The sequence below is a fragment of the Clarias gariepinus genome, chromosome 5 (assembly GCF_024256425.1).
Source record: "Clarias gariepinus isolate MV-2021 ecotype Netherlands chromosome 5, CGAR_prim_01v2, whole genome shotgun sequence".
Lineage (NCBI taxonomy): Eukaryota > Metazoa > Chordata > Actinopteri > Siluriformes > Clariidae > Clarias > Clarias gariepinus.
The window spans coordinates 28,947,944-28,968,372 of record NC_071104.1 but is presented as its reverse complement, the minus strand read 5'-3'; the positions used below and the strand labels follow the sequence as shown (position 1 = coordinate 28,968,372).

At 35.7% G+C, this 20,429-nt stretch overlaps 2 protein-coding genes across 2 annotated transcripts; both read left to right on the top strand.

Moving 5' to 3' along the window:
* The first annotated feature begins 552 nt into the window (after nucleotides 1-552).
* Nucleotides 553-13,891, top strand: heg1 (heart development protein with EGF-like domains 1). The gene is made up of 13 exons (XM_053496881.1): nucleotides 553-1,421; nucleotides 4,182-5,909; nucleotides 6,104-6,214; nucleotides 6,769-6,891; nucleotides 7,043-7,113; nucleotides 7,621-7,670; nucleotides 8,412-8,572; nucleotides 8,827-8,961; nucleotides 9,097-9,139; nucleotides 10,340-10,377; nucleotides 10,781-10,868; nucleotides 11,029-11,206; nucleotides 12,856-13,891. The coding sequence occupies exons 1-13, from the start codon at nucleotides 737-739 to the stop codon at nucleotides 12,997-12,999; spliced, it is 3,555 nt and encodes a 1,184-aa protein (XP_053352856.1). The 5' UTR covers nucleotides 553-736; the 3' UTR covers nucleotides 13,000-13,891.
* Nucleotides 13,892-18,393: 4,502 nt separating this feature from the next.
* On the top strand, nucleotides 18,394-19,347 carry LOC128524405 (uncharacterized). The gene has a single exon (XM_053496973.1). The coding sequence runs from the start codon at nucleotides 18,394-18,396 to the stop codon at nucleotides 19,345-19,347; it is 954 nt and encodes a 317-aa protein (XP_053352948.1).
* The last annotated feature ends 1,082 nt before the right edge of the window (nucleotides 19,348-20,429 follow it).

The window sequence follows — 20,429 nt, the reverse complement described above, 5'->3', positions numbered from 1 at the left end:
ATTAAAGCTGATAAGCTTATTTTTAGCTTTAACATTTCTAAAGCAATTTCCACTCTGACGTTGATGGTTACTTCCACCAAAATGTACTAATCAGATGTAATTTATAATAACCTCATGAACAGAATAGAAAATATGTATGAATAAGTGTACAAAAATAAAGGCTCTCTTTTAGAATCAAGCAAGTGTCTATGTCCCTTACTTTGTTATAGTGCATTAATCTTGCTTTGGTGTCTATTATTGTTTTATTTTTAGGATGGAGTGTTTACATTTATGAAATTTTGCATATGCCCTTATCCAGAGCAACTTACAAGAGTGGCAACTTGATGGTGCTCAGGTTTGAACCTGAAACATTCCAAACCATAATCCAATGCCTTAACCACTTAGCTACCCCTGTCCTTCTTGATGGTTATCTTAAGCAAAAAATCCACGCTGCTGCACTGAGATATCGTAAGATGACTATCGCGGTACCGGTGTTACTCTGTACATCGCGGCGACTTGAATGAGGAGGGGGCGGAGTCTCTTCCGCCCGGGCTGGGATGTGAGATACGGACTTGTGTTGTGCGGACATAAAAAGCGCTCTCTCAAACTCAGCACGGACTTTTAGCAACGTTTTCGGCTTTTTACACATGGAGACTTGACGAAAGACAAGCATTCCGATGCTGACCCGGATCACTTCGCCGCGGTATTTATTATTAAGTCATCAGTATCTCGGTTGTGTTTTTTTCTCTTCTTCATCATGGAAGCGCGTGCTTCGGGGCTTCGCACTCGCGGTCTAATGTTCCTGGCAGTTTTGTCTCTGATAAAACCAACTGCTGGGGCTTTTACAAGCAGCACTTTGGGGATTGAAAGTTATGCATCTATCAGCACTGGGAATTCAGATACATCCACAGCTTTTTCAACTGATCTAGCGAATGACTTTTCAACTGATCTTTCAACTGGTGTTTCAACTGGACTTTCAACTGGACTTTCAACTGGTCTTTCAACTGGTGTTTCAACTGGTGTTTCAACTGATGTTTCAACTGGTGTTTCAACTGGACTTTCAACTGGTGTTTCAACTGATCTTTCAACTGGTCTCTCAACTGGTGTGTCAACTGATTTTTCAACTGGTGTTTCAACTGATCTTTCAACTGATCTTTCAACTGATCTTTCAACTGATCTTTCAACTGGTGTTTCAACTGGTCTTTCAACTGGTCTTTCAACTGGTGTTTCAACTGGTCTTTCAACTGGACTTTCAACTGGTGTTTCAACTGGACTTTCAACTGGTGTTTCAACTGGTGTTTTAACTGATCTTCCAACTGGTGTGTCAACTGGTCTTTCAACCGATTTTTCAACTGCCTCTAAAGCAGTGAGCCTTGGCTACACTTCCACATCCAAAAGCTCAGCTCTCCATCCGATATTTTCACAGAGGGAGTCTCACACTGGTAAGAATCAGCGGCATGATTGATCCTCAGGCCAGCTAGAGAGCTACATCACAAATACTAATAGTAAAATTATTAAAAGTGTGTGTGTGTGTTTAGGGAAGTTTTCTCTGGAAATGATATGACCAGGATATGAAAAACCTTTATAACACAGTGGAATAGCACTAACACTATTCTTTGTTAATCCTGTTTAGAATGAAGGCCATGGACCAGCTGGGACTTTTAAACTTTTGCTTTCATTTATCACAGAATGGCTCAAACAGGAAAAATACCCTCCCAGTATAGTTTTATTTTAATAAGTATAATAAAGTTTCTCAAATTTCAAATCAGGATAATAGTCTAGATAGTGTTGCTGGATGCACCAAATTCTATTAATTTACTTAAGCTAGCTAGGGGGATTCCTGAAATTTCCACTTGTTTTCTCTCTTGTTTACAGTTAAATTAGCTTAGATTAAAAAATAATAAGCTAACTACTATATAAGGTTATTATTTATAGATGTAAACTAGATATTAGGGGTGTAAACTCTTGGTTCACACCATACATTGTTATACATTATTTAAGAAATTTATTTGATAACTAAATCTAAGATATGATACAGTTAGATTTTTATACTTTATGTGACCAACTTTGTTTAAAATAGGCCCACTGTTTGCAAAAGATAATAATGACGAGAAGGACTATAATTATTAGAGTATAACAAAAAAGAACACTCCTAGACTTTAAAACTATTTACCCTTTTTTGTAACATTTCTTATATTAAACAACAATTGTGTTTATATAATTGTTTGATTTACTAATCCAAATCATCATATTGCGCAGATATAGATCTTTGCATTTATGATTCATTAAAATAAATTAACAAATAAATCAGACATTGACTTTCTGTCTATTAAATAGTCTCTGGAGCTGACTTTAGGGTACCAACAAGTATTTTCATATTAGGAGTGTGTATTCAAGTGGAGAGCTTGTATAAAAAAATCTTTAGTTTAGAATATTAAGCATTTCCATTCAAGATGTATTATTTTGTGAGAAAAAGTATCATGAACATCAATAATATCATGGTCTGCTTGCTTATCTGAATAAACAAGGTCTGATGTCTCAGAATATAGGCAATATATCTTCTCTGCACTAATAGAAATGAACTTTGTCCCCAGTTCAAACTCTGGGTTTTGACATAAATTAACTTCCCATGCATCTAACTGAGTAGAACAAGAATGGGATCCAATATACAGTAAGTTTATTTTTAGGTGGCCATGAATGAAAAATTATAAAAGCTTAAAGTAATACTTTTGTCATCCTATCCACATACTGTATACAGTGGCATTTATAAAAGCTGCAGCGATTAGTGAACAAACAAACAATTACAGTAACATGAAAAAATGCAAATAAATAAATATGATAAATACACTGAACAGTTTAAGGAGTGAAACTTAAAAAAACTAACAGGACAAGAGAATTTATTGTCTGAAAGTTTGTTGTGTCATACAGTATATGTTTTATGCTTTATATATTATTATTTTTTAAATTAATTTATTTTTTTTAGATTATTAATATTTTTATAAGAAGCTTTAATATGTTTTGGTCTATTATCTGTAGGTAATACTTGAAGTTTTAGCACTGCAGCCTAACTGGAGTAACCCTGTCTTATGGTTCTAATGACTCTTTACATAATCAAGTCCGTAAAATGTGACTTGTTTAATGTTCTATCCTGAAGCCTGAAATCTTAAATTTTAATTCCAATTTAATTCGTAACATACAAACCAAATATAGTATGACATGAAGTGAAATTCTTATACGACTGTCCAGGACCTAAAATAGAAAAATGTATGCTGAAAACTACATTTAAAATAAAATTTAAACTAGAAGTTTAAATAATATTTAAATTGCACAGGAACATGATTTACAAAATGAAAGTATAAACTGTGAGAAGTATGAAAAATAAATATAAAAAATGCTATATAAATATTATTTAAAAAATATATTCCATATATTATATTTGGTCTTCTTTAACAAGTTATTGCAGAAATAGAAATTTAAGGTTTTACCTGTTTCGTATTTTTTTGTATCGTTTGTATTTTTTTTTTAAATATCCATCTTATCTCATGCCTATTAATAATTCTCTTTGGCAAGTAAGAAAATAATTTAAAATATTTAAACATTTGGATAAAGTAGTTGAACTAAACAGTATGGTGCAAAATTCCCCTTTTATCCAGGATTCTTTCTGTGATGATTTAAGTGGTTGATTTATTTTTCTGTTTAAACACTGTTAACATAATCTAAAATGTGATATTCTTTTGTGCAAGACTTGTCCTTGTCGATTACATTGTTATCAGTGTATAAACTCTATGTTGAGAGTGACAGTATTGTAGCATGCACTGTGCTAGGTCAGCTCGAGGAAGGAAACAGCTATTTCCAATGAGTCAGGTCACCTCCATTTATAGGGCTCAGGCTTTTGTTAGCTGAGACGGGTATGGCTGCCAATTGTTCTCCACCCAAAATCATTACATCCGCAGTTATAGCTGAAAACATCTTCTGTAGTGGTTTCTGAGATTCTCAAAGTGTTTGAACATTTTATGACCAAATTTAGGAGGGCTACAGTACATTAACATGTACAGTTACCAACCTTATTTATTTTGTAATTAAAAATATAAAATGTCTTTTATTTCTAAGATTTCTGATTCAACATTATTTGTAATATAGTTGTGATACCTCATGCCCTTTGCAATTTGTTTGACTTTTTCTTTCTGTTTGACTTTTTTCAGCCACAGGTCAGAGTTCGTCCACCGAAGTCATGAAGGGCTGGACAACAGAAAACGGATCAGACATGTCCACTGATTTACCAGACTCAAGCTCTGTATTCAGCACTAACACAGTGACGGAGTTTGAGGATCCTTCTACAGTAGCCAACATCACCGATGCCTATACAGTGGCAGAGCAGGAGCAACATACATCTGAGTACAGGACCATGAGAGATCTTACTGTGACCAAACTGACTGAGCAGGAACTGTCCAGGACAGACCAGGACACTACAGAAACTGGTTCAAACGGCGATAGTACATACATCTCCACCACAAGTCGTGCTGGAGAGCGCACTCTGCTGTCCATCATATCCAACAGCACCTCTACATACGAGGAAGATACCAGTTCTAGCATCTCAGGGACTCATGATATAACTGGGCAGCAGACGGAGACAGGGGTTACCAGCATCTCAGGGACTCATGATATAACTGGGCAGGAGACGGAGACAGGGGTTACTAGCATCTCAGGGACTCATGATATAACTGGGCAGGAGACGGAGACAGGGGTTACTAGCATCTCAGGGACTCATGATATAACTGGGCAGGAGACGGAGACAGGGGTTACTAGCATCTCAGGGACTCATGATATAACTGTGCAGGAGACAGAGACAGGGGTTACTCAGCATAGGGAGTCCAGTGAGGATGGGGTTTCTACTCAATCTGTTCATAGTACAGCAACATCTGATGAATTATCTACGAATGCCACTCAAGAGGAAGGCGTGAATACCAAAGACTCTCTTGGCTCCGGGATTACCCAGTTTCATACAGGACAGCCGACTGTCACAGGAACAAATTTTGAGTCAATGGCAAAAACTAGCAACCCCAGCTCCACTCCACCTCTTACAGTAATCAACAGCTCTGACAGTGAGGTGGACATCACTGCTAATTCTTCCACCAACCAGAACTATGCAGATATCAGCTCATCTTCATCCTTCGTTCCCCCACTTGTGTCAGAAATTACTCATACCAGTGTGTCTCACCGATACATTGAGACTGCTGAGACTTCTACAGGTCCTGTGATTACCAGTACAGATGAGAAGCCAAATGAGCCCATGACCTTCAAGGAAGAAACCACTATTCCTGGTCTGACTGTTGTACCTTCCACACTCTGGGCTATAACCACCAGTGTGGATAAGTCCCAGTCCACTCAGCAGACATTCATCTCCCAAACCGATAGTCCTCCAGAGCCCACAACGGTGCTGAGCACACTTGCAGAACCTTCAACCCGCATGCCAGCACTCACAGTGGAGGACAAACATAAGGGTAGCACTGTCCCTGTTACTAGCACCACATTAGATAGCATGGGCACGACAGCAGTGTTTACAATACATCAATTTCAAGCCAGTACCACTACAGAAGCTCAAAGTACACCACACAGTACCCTCTCTGCCACGGAGACCACTAAGAAGACCGCACCCACCACAGAAAAGCATCACCCCACGACTGGAACAGCTACTCCTTCTCTGTCTGCTAGCTCATCCCAATCTGGACCTGGTGCTACTGATGTAAGCACACTACACTTTGAGAACAGCACTGCTACACCAGGCAGCACCACGTCACACAGACAGCACACCACTGCATCCTACAATAAGACCACTTCGACAACAAGCACTGCTGCAATATCAACAGGAAACCATACTGCCACTAAAGCCACAACCACAGAGATGCCTGAGAAGTTAAGCCTGACCCCTGGTGTGTTTTCTTAAGCTACTCATGCTTTCATGTTTTGTTTAATGATTATATAATTTTGGTTTAGCTATATCCTTTATGATTCTTTATGCATTTCAGCAAAAGTGTTGCATGCAATATACATATAGACGGGTAAAACGCAATAAATGAAGTGCGTAAACTTGCAACACTTTGAAAATGCCTATTGTGCCTTTTAGGCCACATGTGTAAGCCTCAGATGTGTGGAAATGGAGGCAAATGTGTCTTGATGTCGGTTGGCTACAGGTGTGAGTGTCTGCCTGGCTGGAGAGGAGAAAACTGCCGCGAAGGTGAGACGCTTAGACACAGATACACAGTCCACATGGGGTTGCATTAGAGAGTTTGTCCAGGCTATTCATTTAAAAACTCACAAACCGCAAACTTTTCTCTTGATTAGGCGGAGGGAAACTGACCTTAGGCATCAATTATAATTACAGTATATATGTTTTTAAGCAAACAGATTTTTTTAAAATTATTTTTAAATGCAGAAAAATTTAATTCTTGCCCATGGAAAAACATATACATTACATAAAATTAAGATGAAATGCTGCTCAAGTAGACCTTTAATACGTAATGGGAATATTAAAGGAAAAATAATCAGCTCAGTCATAAACCAGCTTTTTCCTGCACTCTGTCATAAAAACTGCATTCAGATTATGCCTGTGTGTAGATGTATATATTCAGGCAAAGGTCTATTTCATCTTGAAATTCACTTCTGCTATGTAAAACAGCAGTAGAATGTTCATCTCATGGCTCATGTGTGTTGACATTTAAATGTGAACAGGCCGTACAGTTACTTGAGGTGAAAAGTGCCTGATTGTTGGTCCGTATTCCTGTTATGCAGATGTGGATGAGTGCGCGAGCAACCCGTGCCCTCAAAAGTCAAAGTGTGTCAACACCAGGGGCTCATTCAGCTGTTACTGTGACTTTGGTTATGACATGCAAGATGGACGAAGCTGTACAAAAAGTAGGTTGTTAAACTTATTATGTAGAGAAAACAGTAACATAAACCTGTATCTGATACCTTTTTTAGTATCAGTTGTTGGTTGTTTGTGATATAATGCCTGAGATTTCTGTGAGAGATGAGCATTAGTGTTTTTTGTGCTTGTGCCCCCCAGCCAAGACGTTCTTGGTGATTTTCAGTATAAACGGTTCTCTGCATGAATCGCACACAGAGATCTTACAGTTGGTATGTACAGAGAACACTTGCTTTATTAACACACAACATTTTTGGATTAAGTATGCATTTTTTTACATCAGCAGATGCAGTGCTAACCAAGCAATGTTTCAAATGACAGCAACTGTGACATTTTTGGGAAAATTAGTTAGGACGATAGCAACATAAAATATATATTTTTTTTATTTAAAAGAAAAATAAAGGCATTTTTAACCAGAACTATCACACCTTCAAACTTCTGAACCTATTAAACTATCAAACCTATTTTTTTTCTACTCTATTCTTTTCTGTATTTAACTAGCTAACAAAATATATTTTTTAAAATAATTTTTTTTAATTGTTGTATAAATTGTTGTATAATTTTTTAATTATTTCAAGATATTTGACATATACTGTATTGTGAAATTTTAAATAATTTTAATACATTACATGCTTAGTGTGTTCAATTGCCGTGATCATGTACTGGCAGACATTTCCTATTCATGATGTTTTATAAATATATATATTTTTTTCCCCCAGTTAAATGCCTCACTATCCAACTTGCATGGTTATAGGCGTTCAACTCTGCTGTAAGTTTATCTTATTTATAGTTACTAAATTTTTAGGTATAATGCTACCATATTGTATGCATTATTATGCAGACACTATATTTTCATCTGGATTTTGACCGTGGTTTTGACCGTGGTTACACTATTTTCACAAAAGTATGTGGGCATCTGACTGTTATACCCATATATGGTTTTTGAACATTCCATTTCAGATTTAGTGTCCCGTTTTTTGTTTTAATATCCCTTACTCTTTGGGGTAGGCATTCCACCAGATGTTGCATTGTGGCTGTCACTGTGGAGATTTGCCCATTTAGCTGGAAGGGCATTCCTGAGGATGTCTGGGACTCAGTCAGCATTCTAGTTCTTTCCAGATTTGTGTATAGGGGTTGAGGTCAGGTCCCTGTGCGGGCTACTCAAGGTTTTCTGCATCATCTTTGGCACACCATGCCCTTATCGACCTCATGTTAGGTCACTTTAAGGACCTTTTTTTGGAACCCTTCATTTAAATAATGTGAAATGTTACATCTTCCAAAGACTTTGTGTCAACAGTTTGGGGAAGACCATTATGGGTATGATAGCCAGGTGTCCACATATTTTTGGCCATATACTGTATAAGGCTAAGCACATACAAGAAATACAGGACTCTTTTTTGCTGTGTTAATCATAGTTCTTGGCAACTTGGTAACAAAAATGTTAATAGTATTATGGCACTTTTATATCTGCCAGACACTAGTGACTATTTTTTTTTGTTGTTGTTTGCAGGAATTTGGAGAGTCTGGAAATCTTGACTGTGAACATGTTTTCAATGTCTGCTAATGTGACCAGAAACGACATCTTTCAAAGGATCCAGACGTCCATCACAAACTGCAACAACTCACAGTCCCACTGTTCCTTAAAGCTTCAATACCACCTCCCTTATCAAGGTGCAGAAAACATATAAACAACAGTCATCTTCCATTGCATTCACTTTGCACTGCCTGCTTTGCTTTGGCACATAATGTATAGCTAACTCGATGCAAATTCCTTCCTTTTTGGTGTTTTGTTTGTTTGTTTGTTTTTGTTTTGTTTGAAACATTGTATTAGACAACATTAAGTGATCAATTAAAAAGCACACAACAAATCATACATTTACTCCTAGAATAACCTAGAATTATCTCTGAACCCACTCTTCCTCCAGTACTGAGTCTGTGCGTACCCCAGGACAAAGGATGTGACACAGAGTATGGTGTGTGGAATGATACTAATGGAACCCCATACTGCCAGTGCCATGAAGAATACTTCAAAAATAAACAAAGGGACAGCACCCCTAGAGGTAGGAGCTGTATGGCTTGCATGCAAACATTTTTAGATAAGGATGTGTGTGTTTAGTCCCATCAGTAGTGAAAATACTGAATAGTAAATATCAAATATTTTTACATTTATGTTTCTGATATTTTCCTCATTTCAGACTGTGGCAATGGCTTTAAACTTGTTAATGGAACTTGTATAGAGTAAGTATTTTATATCAAAATAATTTTAGCATCTTTTACATTATTTACAAAGAATAAAATGTCTTTATTCTGATAGGAGAAGTACAATATAAATATATAAAGAAGTTGCAATATAAACTGCAACTCAAATGGCAAAAAAAATAATTTTTAGTTTTGAAAACTACAAGAAATCAATGATGTCACAGTGTAGCCTTTTAGCAAGCGAAGCAGCAAAAGTGAATAGAAAGAAAATTACATGTAAAGATTCCATTCTGGCACCAGCTTCATCGCGGCTATTTTTGCCCTGATTTTAAACATCATGAATTTTAAATATCTTTTACATTTAATATTGCACTAATAATTTACATTATTTAAAAAAAAACGTTCTCTCCTATTGTTTACATACTGTACATTCTGTACATTTACACACGAGGGACAAAAACATTTATACATGCTTTAACATAAAAAAAATATGCTCAAAAAAGGGATTTATATAAACATCATATATCAAATGCAACTATGGCAAAAACGTTTTTTACAGTTTAACGGTTATATAGATGCAATCTATATCTCTATGGAATATTGCCATAATTCAATTCAAGTTAAAAAAATGCATAAATACTTGGGGATGTTAATTTTAAAGTAACTATAGTACAAAATTACTGTCAAAATGTAATTAGTTACATTACAGTGTTACTTTCTGATAAAAGTAACTAGTTCGAGTACTTTTCCATTGCAGAAAATGAAAACTCCTTTGTGATTCCTCATGCATGTTGTTTTAGTCAAGACATTTATAATTATTCTACCATCATCACTCAGCAAAGTTTGGCCCATAATCTGTTAACTACTAATACCCATATCTCACCTGTGATAAGGTGTTGGTCCTCGCCTAGTCAAACGGCATAGGTGAGATAAGGGTATAACAGCAGGAATAACAGAGGGGGGTGGGTTATTAGGGGCGGGGCTTGTAGAACGACTTTCTCTCTCTTACACACGCACACAATAACGGATTGGGAATGACTGCTGTCTGGCTCACGAATTGCATGAATTGTCAGAACAGGTTACATTTTTGAAAAAGTAACTAAATAACTGAGTACTTAAATGGCATTGACATATTGCGTTAGATTACTCGTTACAACAAGAAAAGTAATCCAAGTACTCTAACACTGTTGTGCAACTCTGTAGGATGAAGTTTTTTAATTTTATGCATGTTTCTTTCAGATGTCCGTTTGGATTCGGTGGATTCAATTGCAATAATTGTGAGTGCCGATTTATTTTGATATGCCTATCAAAAATCATTTTGTAACACTTAGTTTTTATCTTGTTTATTCTGTGCCTAGTCAATAGTTTCTCTTTTCTTTTTCACTGACAAAAGTAAAAATGGTGATTGACAAACACTTTAAAATGGCATTTGAACTCGAGTGGCATGGATCCATGGAAACAGCATAAATTGGCTTAATTACCATTTAGACCATACTCCGAACATAAATAACAAAAAAGGTCTATTTGGTTTATATGACATTTACACATTACCTGCTGCTTTTATCCTAAGCCTCTGGCAGTACTAAGAATCTCTTGCAGATGACTAATATCTATTACTCTGTGCATAATCAAAAGAGCTCTAATCAACCTAGAGTTGCCATTTTTGTTTCTTTGTTACAGTTTATGAGCTGATAGCAAAGGTGGTTTCTCCTGCTGCTGGGGGTTTGTTGCTCATAATCATCATTGCTCTCATTATAGCCTGCTGCAGGTATGTATGACTTTATTTAAAAAAAAAAAGTAATAAGTTGCATAAACAACCTTAAAGATTTACTGTTTAGCTATAAATATATTTTGTCCTACATTAATGATGTAGTATAATTGTAGTAAAAACAAATAATTAGATTTAATTTTTTATTTTTTTTTTACAGGAAAGACAAAAATGACATTAACAAAATCATCTTCAAAAGTGGGGATCTTCCAATGTCTCCATGTGGTGAATTTCCCAAGAGTAATCGTGTATCAATGGAGTGGGGCAGGGAGACCATTGAAATGCAAGAAAATGGCAGTACTAAGAATCTCCTGCAGATGACGGATATCTATTACTCTGTGCGTAATCAAAAGAACTCTAATCAAACTAGTTACCATTTTTGTTTCTTTGATTTTTTTTTATTTTTTTAAAGTTTGTATACTATTATAAGTGTCATGGCAGTATTGGGCTTTAAATGATTTCTTTGAACTGGTCGAAAAAGACCCCAAGATTTCAGGGAAGAAGAAATCTAGTCTGAGTCCATGGCTTCTTAACTTCCTGTTAGTGATCATGCTTGACGGCTGTTAGCTACATCGTGCCAAATAAAAAGTGTCTGTCTGCAGATCTGAGAAAGAGGATGTTGGATTTACGTAGTTATTGTCAGGAGTGCCTCTTTGAATGCCATCATCTACAGTAATGTGTAAAAGTTAGTGCCCCCTCTTTTAATACATCGTTTTGGTGTAAAAACATAATCAAATAAAATGGGAAATAAAACCTCAAAGGAACAAAAACATACAACTTTTTTCACTATGCCATTATTTTAGCACAATGAAGCAAAAATAAATAATAATAATAATAATAATAATTGGGGCAATACTAAGTAACCCCATCTACGGCCTGTAGATCCACCTTTAGCAGCAATAATTTAAAGTAATTATTTTCCGTTTGTGCTTTCATGGACTTCATCATGCTCAGTGAGCCCTGTAGGGTCTGAGATGTAGCTCTTTTGTATTTCTCATTGCACAGTCTGACCTTGTGGTGTATATGCTGGAATGTGCACTCCTGGGAAGATTGGCAGTTGTTTTGTTTTTGAATGCTTTTTACTTGTGAATAATCTCATCTCAACTCAATCTTGAGTATTTTGATCTCCACAATAGTGGTTTAACCCTTTCCAGATTAATGGGCAGCAACAATTCTTTAGATTTACACATAACTAAATGCTTCAGACCAGCAAACTATCCAAATCTTTTTTTTATAAAGGGGCACACCGGCTGATGATTAATTAATCAAAGGCTGATGATTAGCAGCACTTGGCTGCAACTTACCATCTTAAATCCTGTGGAAGCAGTAAGGGGGAGCTTTCCCATGTTTTTACTTTTAGCTTAATTTTTGTTAAATAATGGCATGCTGTGAAATGTTATATTTTCTTGTTTGGTTGAGGTTGCATTTGCCTAATATTACACTACAAGCAAATTATATATATATAAAAAAGTTTTTACACCTAAAAAACATATCATTAAAAGCAGGGGCACTAACGTTTATGCATGACTTTAGATGGTTGAAACTTGGACAAGTGGGCTGTGCTTAAAATTCAAGTCTATGCCAGGAAACAAACAAATTTAATCAATCAGAAGAATGGTCCAGTAAACAACCAAAATGTTTAGTGATGGCTAGCAAAGGCATGTGCTAAATTTGAAACTTGGTAAGGGTTACTTCCACAAGTATTAGGTGTCCTGTATTTACAATATAAGTTTGACCCTGTGTTAATAAAAAAAAAAAAATAATAATAAATTCAAGCATGTGTATCAGATTTTCTATAAAAAACATGTGCATGTTAAAATAATTCTGCCCTAGAAAAAAAGCCATGACATTCGTGTTTATGGTAAGTGAATGCAAAATTTTGACAGCAACCATATTGTGTGAGCTCATTTGGCTTGTTGATTTTCGGCTAAGTGCATTTAGGTTATGTGCCCTAAATTGCATTTCTTGTGATTATTTTTTTTTTCAGCCAGCTTTGCGAAATGCTGATCTGGAGAGGAATGGGCTCTATCCATTCTTAGGCCTGCCTGGTTCACGGCACTCCTGCATTTACCCAGCACAGTGGAACCCATCATTCATCAATGACGACACACGGCGGAGGGATTATTTTTGACCCAACACTGCCTGGGACCAAATCAGCAGGGCTCTTATGAGAAATGTAGCAGAAGTCCCGTAGCAATTAGGACTAACTGTGGATAGGGACTACACTGAGCAATACGTGGCCTATGAATGTGAAAATGAGCTGGCAAGAAAGAAATTAAAATCATTTCATCCACTTTTTAGAACTGTGAAATATTCACAAGGTGAATTGTGTTCAGTTGAAATGCTATTAGCAAATTGTTGCACTTCAGTCCTTCAACACATAAGTTTGATCTCAAATAGAATAAGCCATAGAAGTAACACATTTAAAGTAAGGCAAATGATACACCTGCTGGGGTGGTGGAAATGTGTGCATACTGTATGTCTGTACAAGCTTACTGTATTTAAACATTTGTAGGAGATCTCTTTAAAAGCTGGTAAACTGTACAAATGGTATATTGCTGTAGATCGTTTTATCAGTAGATGTAGCAGGACAAAGTATAGGTCCTTATATTAACATCCACTTAAGGACATACAGTAAACTAAAATGCACTTGGTGCTTTTTCTTTACATCCTGTAGCTTATGGTGCTATACCCACCATACCACAATGAAGAGTGAAACAGTTTATTTATTTAATTAACTTAATGTAATTTTCAGATACATATGCATTTTAGTTAGATATAATTTCTCAAATCATGCTCTCTGTAGCAATCGTGTGTGTGTGTGTTTGCTATGTTTGTGTTTATAAGGTGTACCATATTTTTGTCAATAACTTGCGTTTTTTAAATAACTGAAGTATTATTATTATTATTATTATTATTATTATTATATTTTGCCTACCAATATTTTTTTCTCTCCTGTGGATGGTCACATAAATCTGGCGTTTTAGTCAGACATATTTAAATAAAGCAGCAGTGATGTTAAATGGCTTGGTTTTTTTTGGTGACTTTAACCTCATTAAAAGCCACATGATCTAGGAATGTGTTATTGGTAGCCTTTTGCCATGGCTCAATATTTATGGAATATCAGCAAAGTAATCAACACTGATTATATCAGGTTTAAAACAGATTCCATTTTATCCTTTTGTTGACTTCCTGTCTAAGGTAATTATTTATAAAGGAATTTCAATATATATATATATATATGTTTTATTTTACTTAAAAGGAGGTTTTTGTCGGATTAATCTGCTTTCAAGTATTGTAAAAATGTAAAACTCTATAGAGGCCTATCTTTTATCCCCTTTTATCCTTTATAATTTTGCGTGTACAATATTTTGCCACAAAGTGAAAACTTTCTAGTGACAAATGTTACCTACAGAACATTTGTAGATCTCCCCACCTGACATCAGTACCTGAACTGACTAATGCTCTTATGGCCAAATAATCATAAATATATTACATCTATCTGATAATTAGGCTGTTTTCTAGGTGTACAGTATTTGAATACTACAAACTACTTATATTCATGAAAAAAAAGGACATCCTGCTTTAATTCTGTGTTTTTATTTATTAGGGCCTACTGTAAATAATAATTTGATGGTCCTTACTAACTTCTACAAGCAACCAAATAACCACATGAAATCCATTCCTTTTGCTTCCACAATCATTAGGAAAGTAATTAGCAGCCAGTGGTTACCAGTGTAACTCCAGTGTAAAACTTTTCGCAGTTTGGGGTTCTGAAGCGCTAAATATGAACATAGAATTGAAGGTGGGTGTAATTTATTTTCCCTATAACTGTTTATAACTTTGCACAATAAAAGTGTTTATCCGCAGTCATAAATTTCACTAACATAAAACTGTGCCAAAATATTTAAGTGGAAACACTGTAAGGTGTTAGAAATACCAGGGATACTAATTATTCATACTGTAGGTAAAGAAAAGTCAGAAGCTAACATCCATAAAATTTCCATTATTTCCTGATCTTTTTTTTTTTTTTATCTTTGCATTGTTTTGCATGTTATCTCATCTTTCATAGGTACTTATATTGCTTTCTGTGATTATTATAGTGTACTATATAAACAATATTAAACCTGTACAGTAAATATCATTGTAATTAAAGCCTGTTGTTTGCCTAGATTGTCTCTGGTAAGTTATACTGAAGTTCTGTTGCAAAAGATGGAAATGTACACAATCAAAAAACTTATTATGTATATTCATCAATTCCTTTGGGCAGTGTTAAGTTCTGAATTTTTTTAACAGCTTCCCTCTGTAAAATGGGCAATTTGAATGGTAAATACAGATAGAGATTTCCATAACTCCAACATTTATTAACAAAACAGCACCTGGAGCTTTTTTGTGTTATAAGTGTTTGTATTATAAGAGAAGCCTTATGTGTAGTGAGATTACATTTCATGTATAGAATATCCCCAAACAAACAGCATTGAGCTCTGGAAAATCCATCAGGGTTTGTTTGTTTAATAATAATAATAATAATAATAATAAAATCATGGCACAATAGTGATAGTCTAGAGGAGATCAAAAACAAAAAAATCAGTAATCAAGTAAAGGTTGCATTGACACATCAATCATAGAAAATGGACAGTCTTACATCTGTTACAGCAAGCAAACAAACAGACAGACAGACAAACAACCCAGGAACCTAATTGTGTTGCCTTCTGTGAACCTGAAAGCCATGGCAGTAGGAAAGCTTCCCTTTTAATCTGACAGAGATTAATACATTTTGCCAAGAAGAATGGGCAAAAATAATCAGGATCCAGATGTGAAACGCTAATAAAAACATGTTCCAGATAGTTTGCAAATGCAATTGTAGCCAAAGTCAGTATATTAATGCAGTTAACAATTTTCTACATTTTGTTTATTTACCCTTTACGTGTTACAAATAAAATATCTTGTAAATATATGTGTAAATTAAAAAATGCAATTTATTCTAGTCCATTTCAGTTCAAAACTCTTTGGGAATTACCTTCAGTTTTCACAGCTGAAAAGTAATTTGGGAAACAACATAAACATTAGGCGAAATTTTAATACTTGTTTGTTTTCCTCACTTGAGACACTTCGACATGTCTTTACTGCAGCCACCTTTGATTGCTGCAAATTAGCAATAGTTAGCAGTATAATATGCTTTGTAAGCGGTTAGCTTGTTTTGTAAATAAGACTGGAAATCATTCACCCATTAATAAATACTGTAAAACATGCTACATGTCATTCAGCACCATTGCAGATTGATGATAACTAGACTTCGCTACATTATAAATTACATGGCAAACTACAGCTTATCAAATCGACTTGTTTGTTAATACAAGCATTCCCAAATTCCCATGCTTCTACACATTTCTATTTATAAAGGCTTTAACATTAGGGGTTTTACATTATGCTTAGATTGTCTCCTATTTAGTTTCTATATCTATAAAACTGGTGTGAATCCATTGAGCATAGTTAACGACACAGCCATGACTATTCAACTATTCTATAAGAGCAACATGGACAAAGTGACAAAAGCTCACAGGATTAAGTGGCCAGAAGATAACCAATTGTTAGGGAGTCTAATCACAAAAGAAGGCATCACATTTTTTTTTACAGTGCCCCAGGAATGACAGGGTTAAGGGCCTTGCTCAAGGGCCCAACAGCAGCAACCTGGCGGAGCTGGGACTCGAACTGCTATTCTTTTAATCGGTAACACAGAGCCTTAACACACTGAGCCACCACTGCCCCCAAATATATGGGTATGTACATGTATGTACAGTGCACCCGGAAAGTATTCACAGCGCATCACTTTTTCCACATTTTGTTATGTCACAGCCTTATTCTAAAATGGATTAAATTTATTTTTTCCTCAGAATTCTACACACAACACCCCATAATGACAACATAACAAAAGTTTGAAATTTTTGCAAATTTATTCAAATAAAAAAAAATTGTACATAAGTGTTCACAGCCTTTGCCATGAAGCTCAAAATTGAGGTCAGGCGCATCCTGTTTCCCCTGATCATCCTTGAGATGTTTCTGCAGCTTAATTAGAGTCCACCTGTGGTAAATTCAGTTGATTGGACATGATTTGGAAAGGCGCACACCTGTCTCCATAAGGTCCCACAGTTAAGAGTTCATGTCAGAGCACAAACCAAGCATGAAGTCAAAGGAATTGTCTGTAGACCTCAGAGACAGGATTGTCTCGAGGCACAAATCTGGGGAAGGTTACAGAAAAATTTCTGCTGCTTTGAAGGTCCCAATGAGCACAGTGGCCTTCATCATCCGTAAGTGGAAGAAGTTCGAAACCACCAGGACTCTTCCTAGAGCTGGCCGGCCATCTAAACTGAGCGATCAGGGGAGAAGGGCCTTAGTCAGGGAGGTGACCAAGAACCCGATTGTCACTCATTGTCAGAGCTCCAGAGGTCCTCTGTGGAGAAAGGAGAAGCTTCCAAAAGGACAACCATCTCTGCAGCAATCCACCAATCAGGCCTATGTGGTAGAGTGGCCAGACGGAAGTAAAAGGCACATGGGAGCCCGCCTGGAGTTTGCCAAAAGGCACCCGAAGGACTCTCAGACCATGAGAAACTAAATTCTTAGGTCTGATGAGACTCTCTGGCCACTCCATATTAGTCTTAATCCTGTGAGTTAGTAAACATGGCTGTGGGTTTTACTGTTGTTGTTTTTACTTACAATTATTTTATTTCACAAAATGTTTAAGTAATCTCCATCCATTACACTTTTTCTGACCAAATTTTTTCCTCGAAAATGAGGGTTCACCATTATCCTGCCAGATTTTACAGTAGCAATGTGATGGACAGTTCTTAACCCAATTTTCATAGCTTCAACATTCTTCATAGTTGTTTTCTTTGCTTGATGCAGACCAATAATTAGACCCTTCTGAAACACTGAAACAGTGTTACATCTTTGCCATGATGACAGGATATGTAATGTGGCATGCTTGTTTAAGAAATGAGAAGATACTCACTGCATCGGTTAAGGTTACAGGTTACATAACTGGCAGTCAGCTGACCCACTGCAGGAATCATCCAATAAAAGACTCTTACCTGTTTGGTTAATTAAATCCATGTGTTGATTCTTTTGGCCAGGCAGTGTGTATAAAACAGCATGCAATTAATTTGCATAAAAACTATTAATATAGTTATTGTTGTCTTTAATGGTTCTACTTACTTCTAATTATTCTCTTTACTACTATGACACTACTGTACAAAAATGTATTGTATGGGATGCACTCCACAAGCTGTGTACTTGTTGTGTACATAGACCAACAGTATGGAAATACATGTGTAGTGGCTTGAAGGAAGTGGCCATGATGTTCTCATGCAAAGGAAGAATCACTTCTAATGCCCAATAATTAAAATGTGCTGCGGAGGTAGGAAAGAACCACCCTGTTGTTTTTTTGCAAGGGGTGTTAACAGGGAATATATCAGTTCTGCATTATAAAGCTAAACACTTTTCAGGAGAGAAAGACTAAATAATCAAAATGGCGAACAGTGCACCCCTGTTTGTACTTTCTGAAATGAGCTCTGAATATTTCACTTCACTTAATGTACCTGCATCTTTTTTCAGCATCCTTATGAACATTTTTTTCATCTACTGTATGGCCTTTCAGCAGCGTGAGCAAGAGCAACTGAAACAACCGCTTAATGTTTTACAAGGAATACTTGTTGGATGTAACACCACTATCAATGCCTTTACTCTTTTGAAGGTCTGTATCAATTGTTTTCCAAGATATTCTGATGTGTGGTCTTATGTTATTTCCCAGTGTATGGTTTACACTATGATGACTAGTGTAACGTCATCATTTTGGCAGAATGTGTTTTATTACTGCCAAATTATTCCTTTACAATTCAAATTCATGTGGTTGAAAAAGAACATTCAGGTCCTTATTTACTTTACTTTGCTGACCAGTGGAATTGTCTATCTATTTGGATTGAGTTTAATCACTGCATTTACAGTTATTGTTAGCAATAACGCTAGTGCTAATGACACAGTCATGGGTGTTCCCCATAATTCTTCCTTGTTATGGATCATTGTTACGTGGTATTTAGTCTTTTCTTTGACATTAGCCATGTTGGTCTTGAATCTGTGTGGAATGTCAACATCAAGTTGTGCAACTGTGATTTACCTGTGGAAACATGTGAAGAACATGGAGGAGAGCAACACCCTCTCTTCACCCCGATTCCAGAAACAGATAAGGATGACCATCAGAAGTGTTGCAATACAAGCTCTACTTTACTTAATTTGCTCACTTGGGGTTATTGTAGATTTAGGTATATATATGTACGGAACATTAAATTACGACCAAAATCAAAATATCCTTTCAACTATAGTCTCATTTTATGCCTTTGGAACCAGCATTACTTTAGGTTTTGCACAGTCATTGTTTCGAAAGCAACTAGCTAATGCTTGGAAAAGAATTTTCCCAATATTTTAATTTCTTTTATCTTTTTATATTTAAAATAAAATAAATGTTTGAGGAACATATTTAATAAGAAATTGTGTTGAATGCATAAGCTAGGGGTGCTCAGTTTTGGCAAAAATCGTAATATTCTTATGGTTAATCTTGAGATCAAAGTTATATAACACCATACTCGTTGAAACATCAAGCAATCATTGTACTTAAAAAAAGTACAATTTTTCTTTTTTAACAGTGCATTATCTTGAACTTTAAATTGTTTTGGCATCACTGTAAAGCAAATGGACATGCTGAATTTATTTTACAAAACAAGAACATCACTGCAATTGCATTATTTTATCTCAATTATCTTTGATGATTACTGTATCTTTGACATATTATGTTTTCATAACTGTTTCAAGTCATAACTTCAAATAAAAAAATTTAATTGCACAGCCCTAGTATAAACTGAATCAATTACACTGCTTACTTATGGCCAAAAGTTTGTGGAGATCTCACTCTCACCCATGTACTGTATGAGACTTTCCTAATCTGTTGCTACAAAGTTGTAAAGGATGTCTTTGTTTGTTGTAACATTATAAATTATTCTGTGAAGCTAAGAGGCTCAAACATGTTCCAGCATGACATCGCCACTGTGCACAGAGCCAGGTCAATAAAGACCTAGAAACTAGACCTAGTTTGGAAGATCTTAATTGACCGGCACAAAGCCTTGACTTTAACCCCACTGAACACAATTTGGATGAACTAAAATGACAGTTGGATTTAGAAAAGAATGTCCAAAAATTATGCTATAACTCTGTTGCCATATAGCGTACATATCTCTTTTATCTCTATTAGATTATCTCATATAATCTAATTACATTGGTATAAAAAAACATGCTAGATAAAGGTGACTTTAAAGATAATTGTAACTGTTATTTCCTGTAACTATGTATAATTACTTTGAATACTGTCATACTTCTCGTTGAAAAATTCTTTTGCTTCACTGCATGATTCCAAGATCAGACAGCCCTTTTAGACTCTGAAATATAACATTTAATAAACTCTCTGTTAGACTCTGTTGGAATGTTTTTAGTTATTCAAGTATATAAATTTGGGGG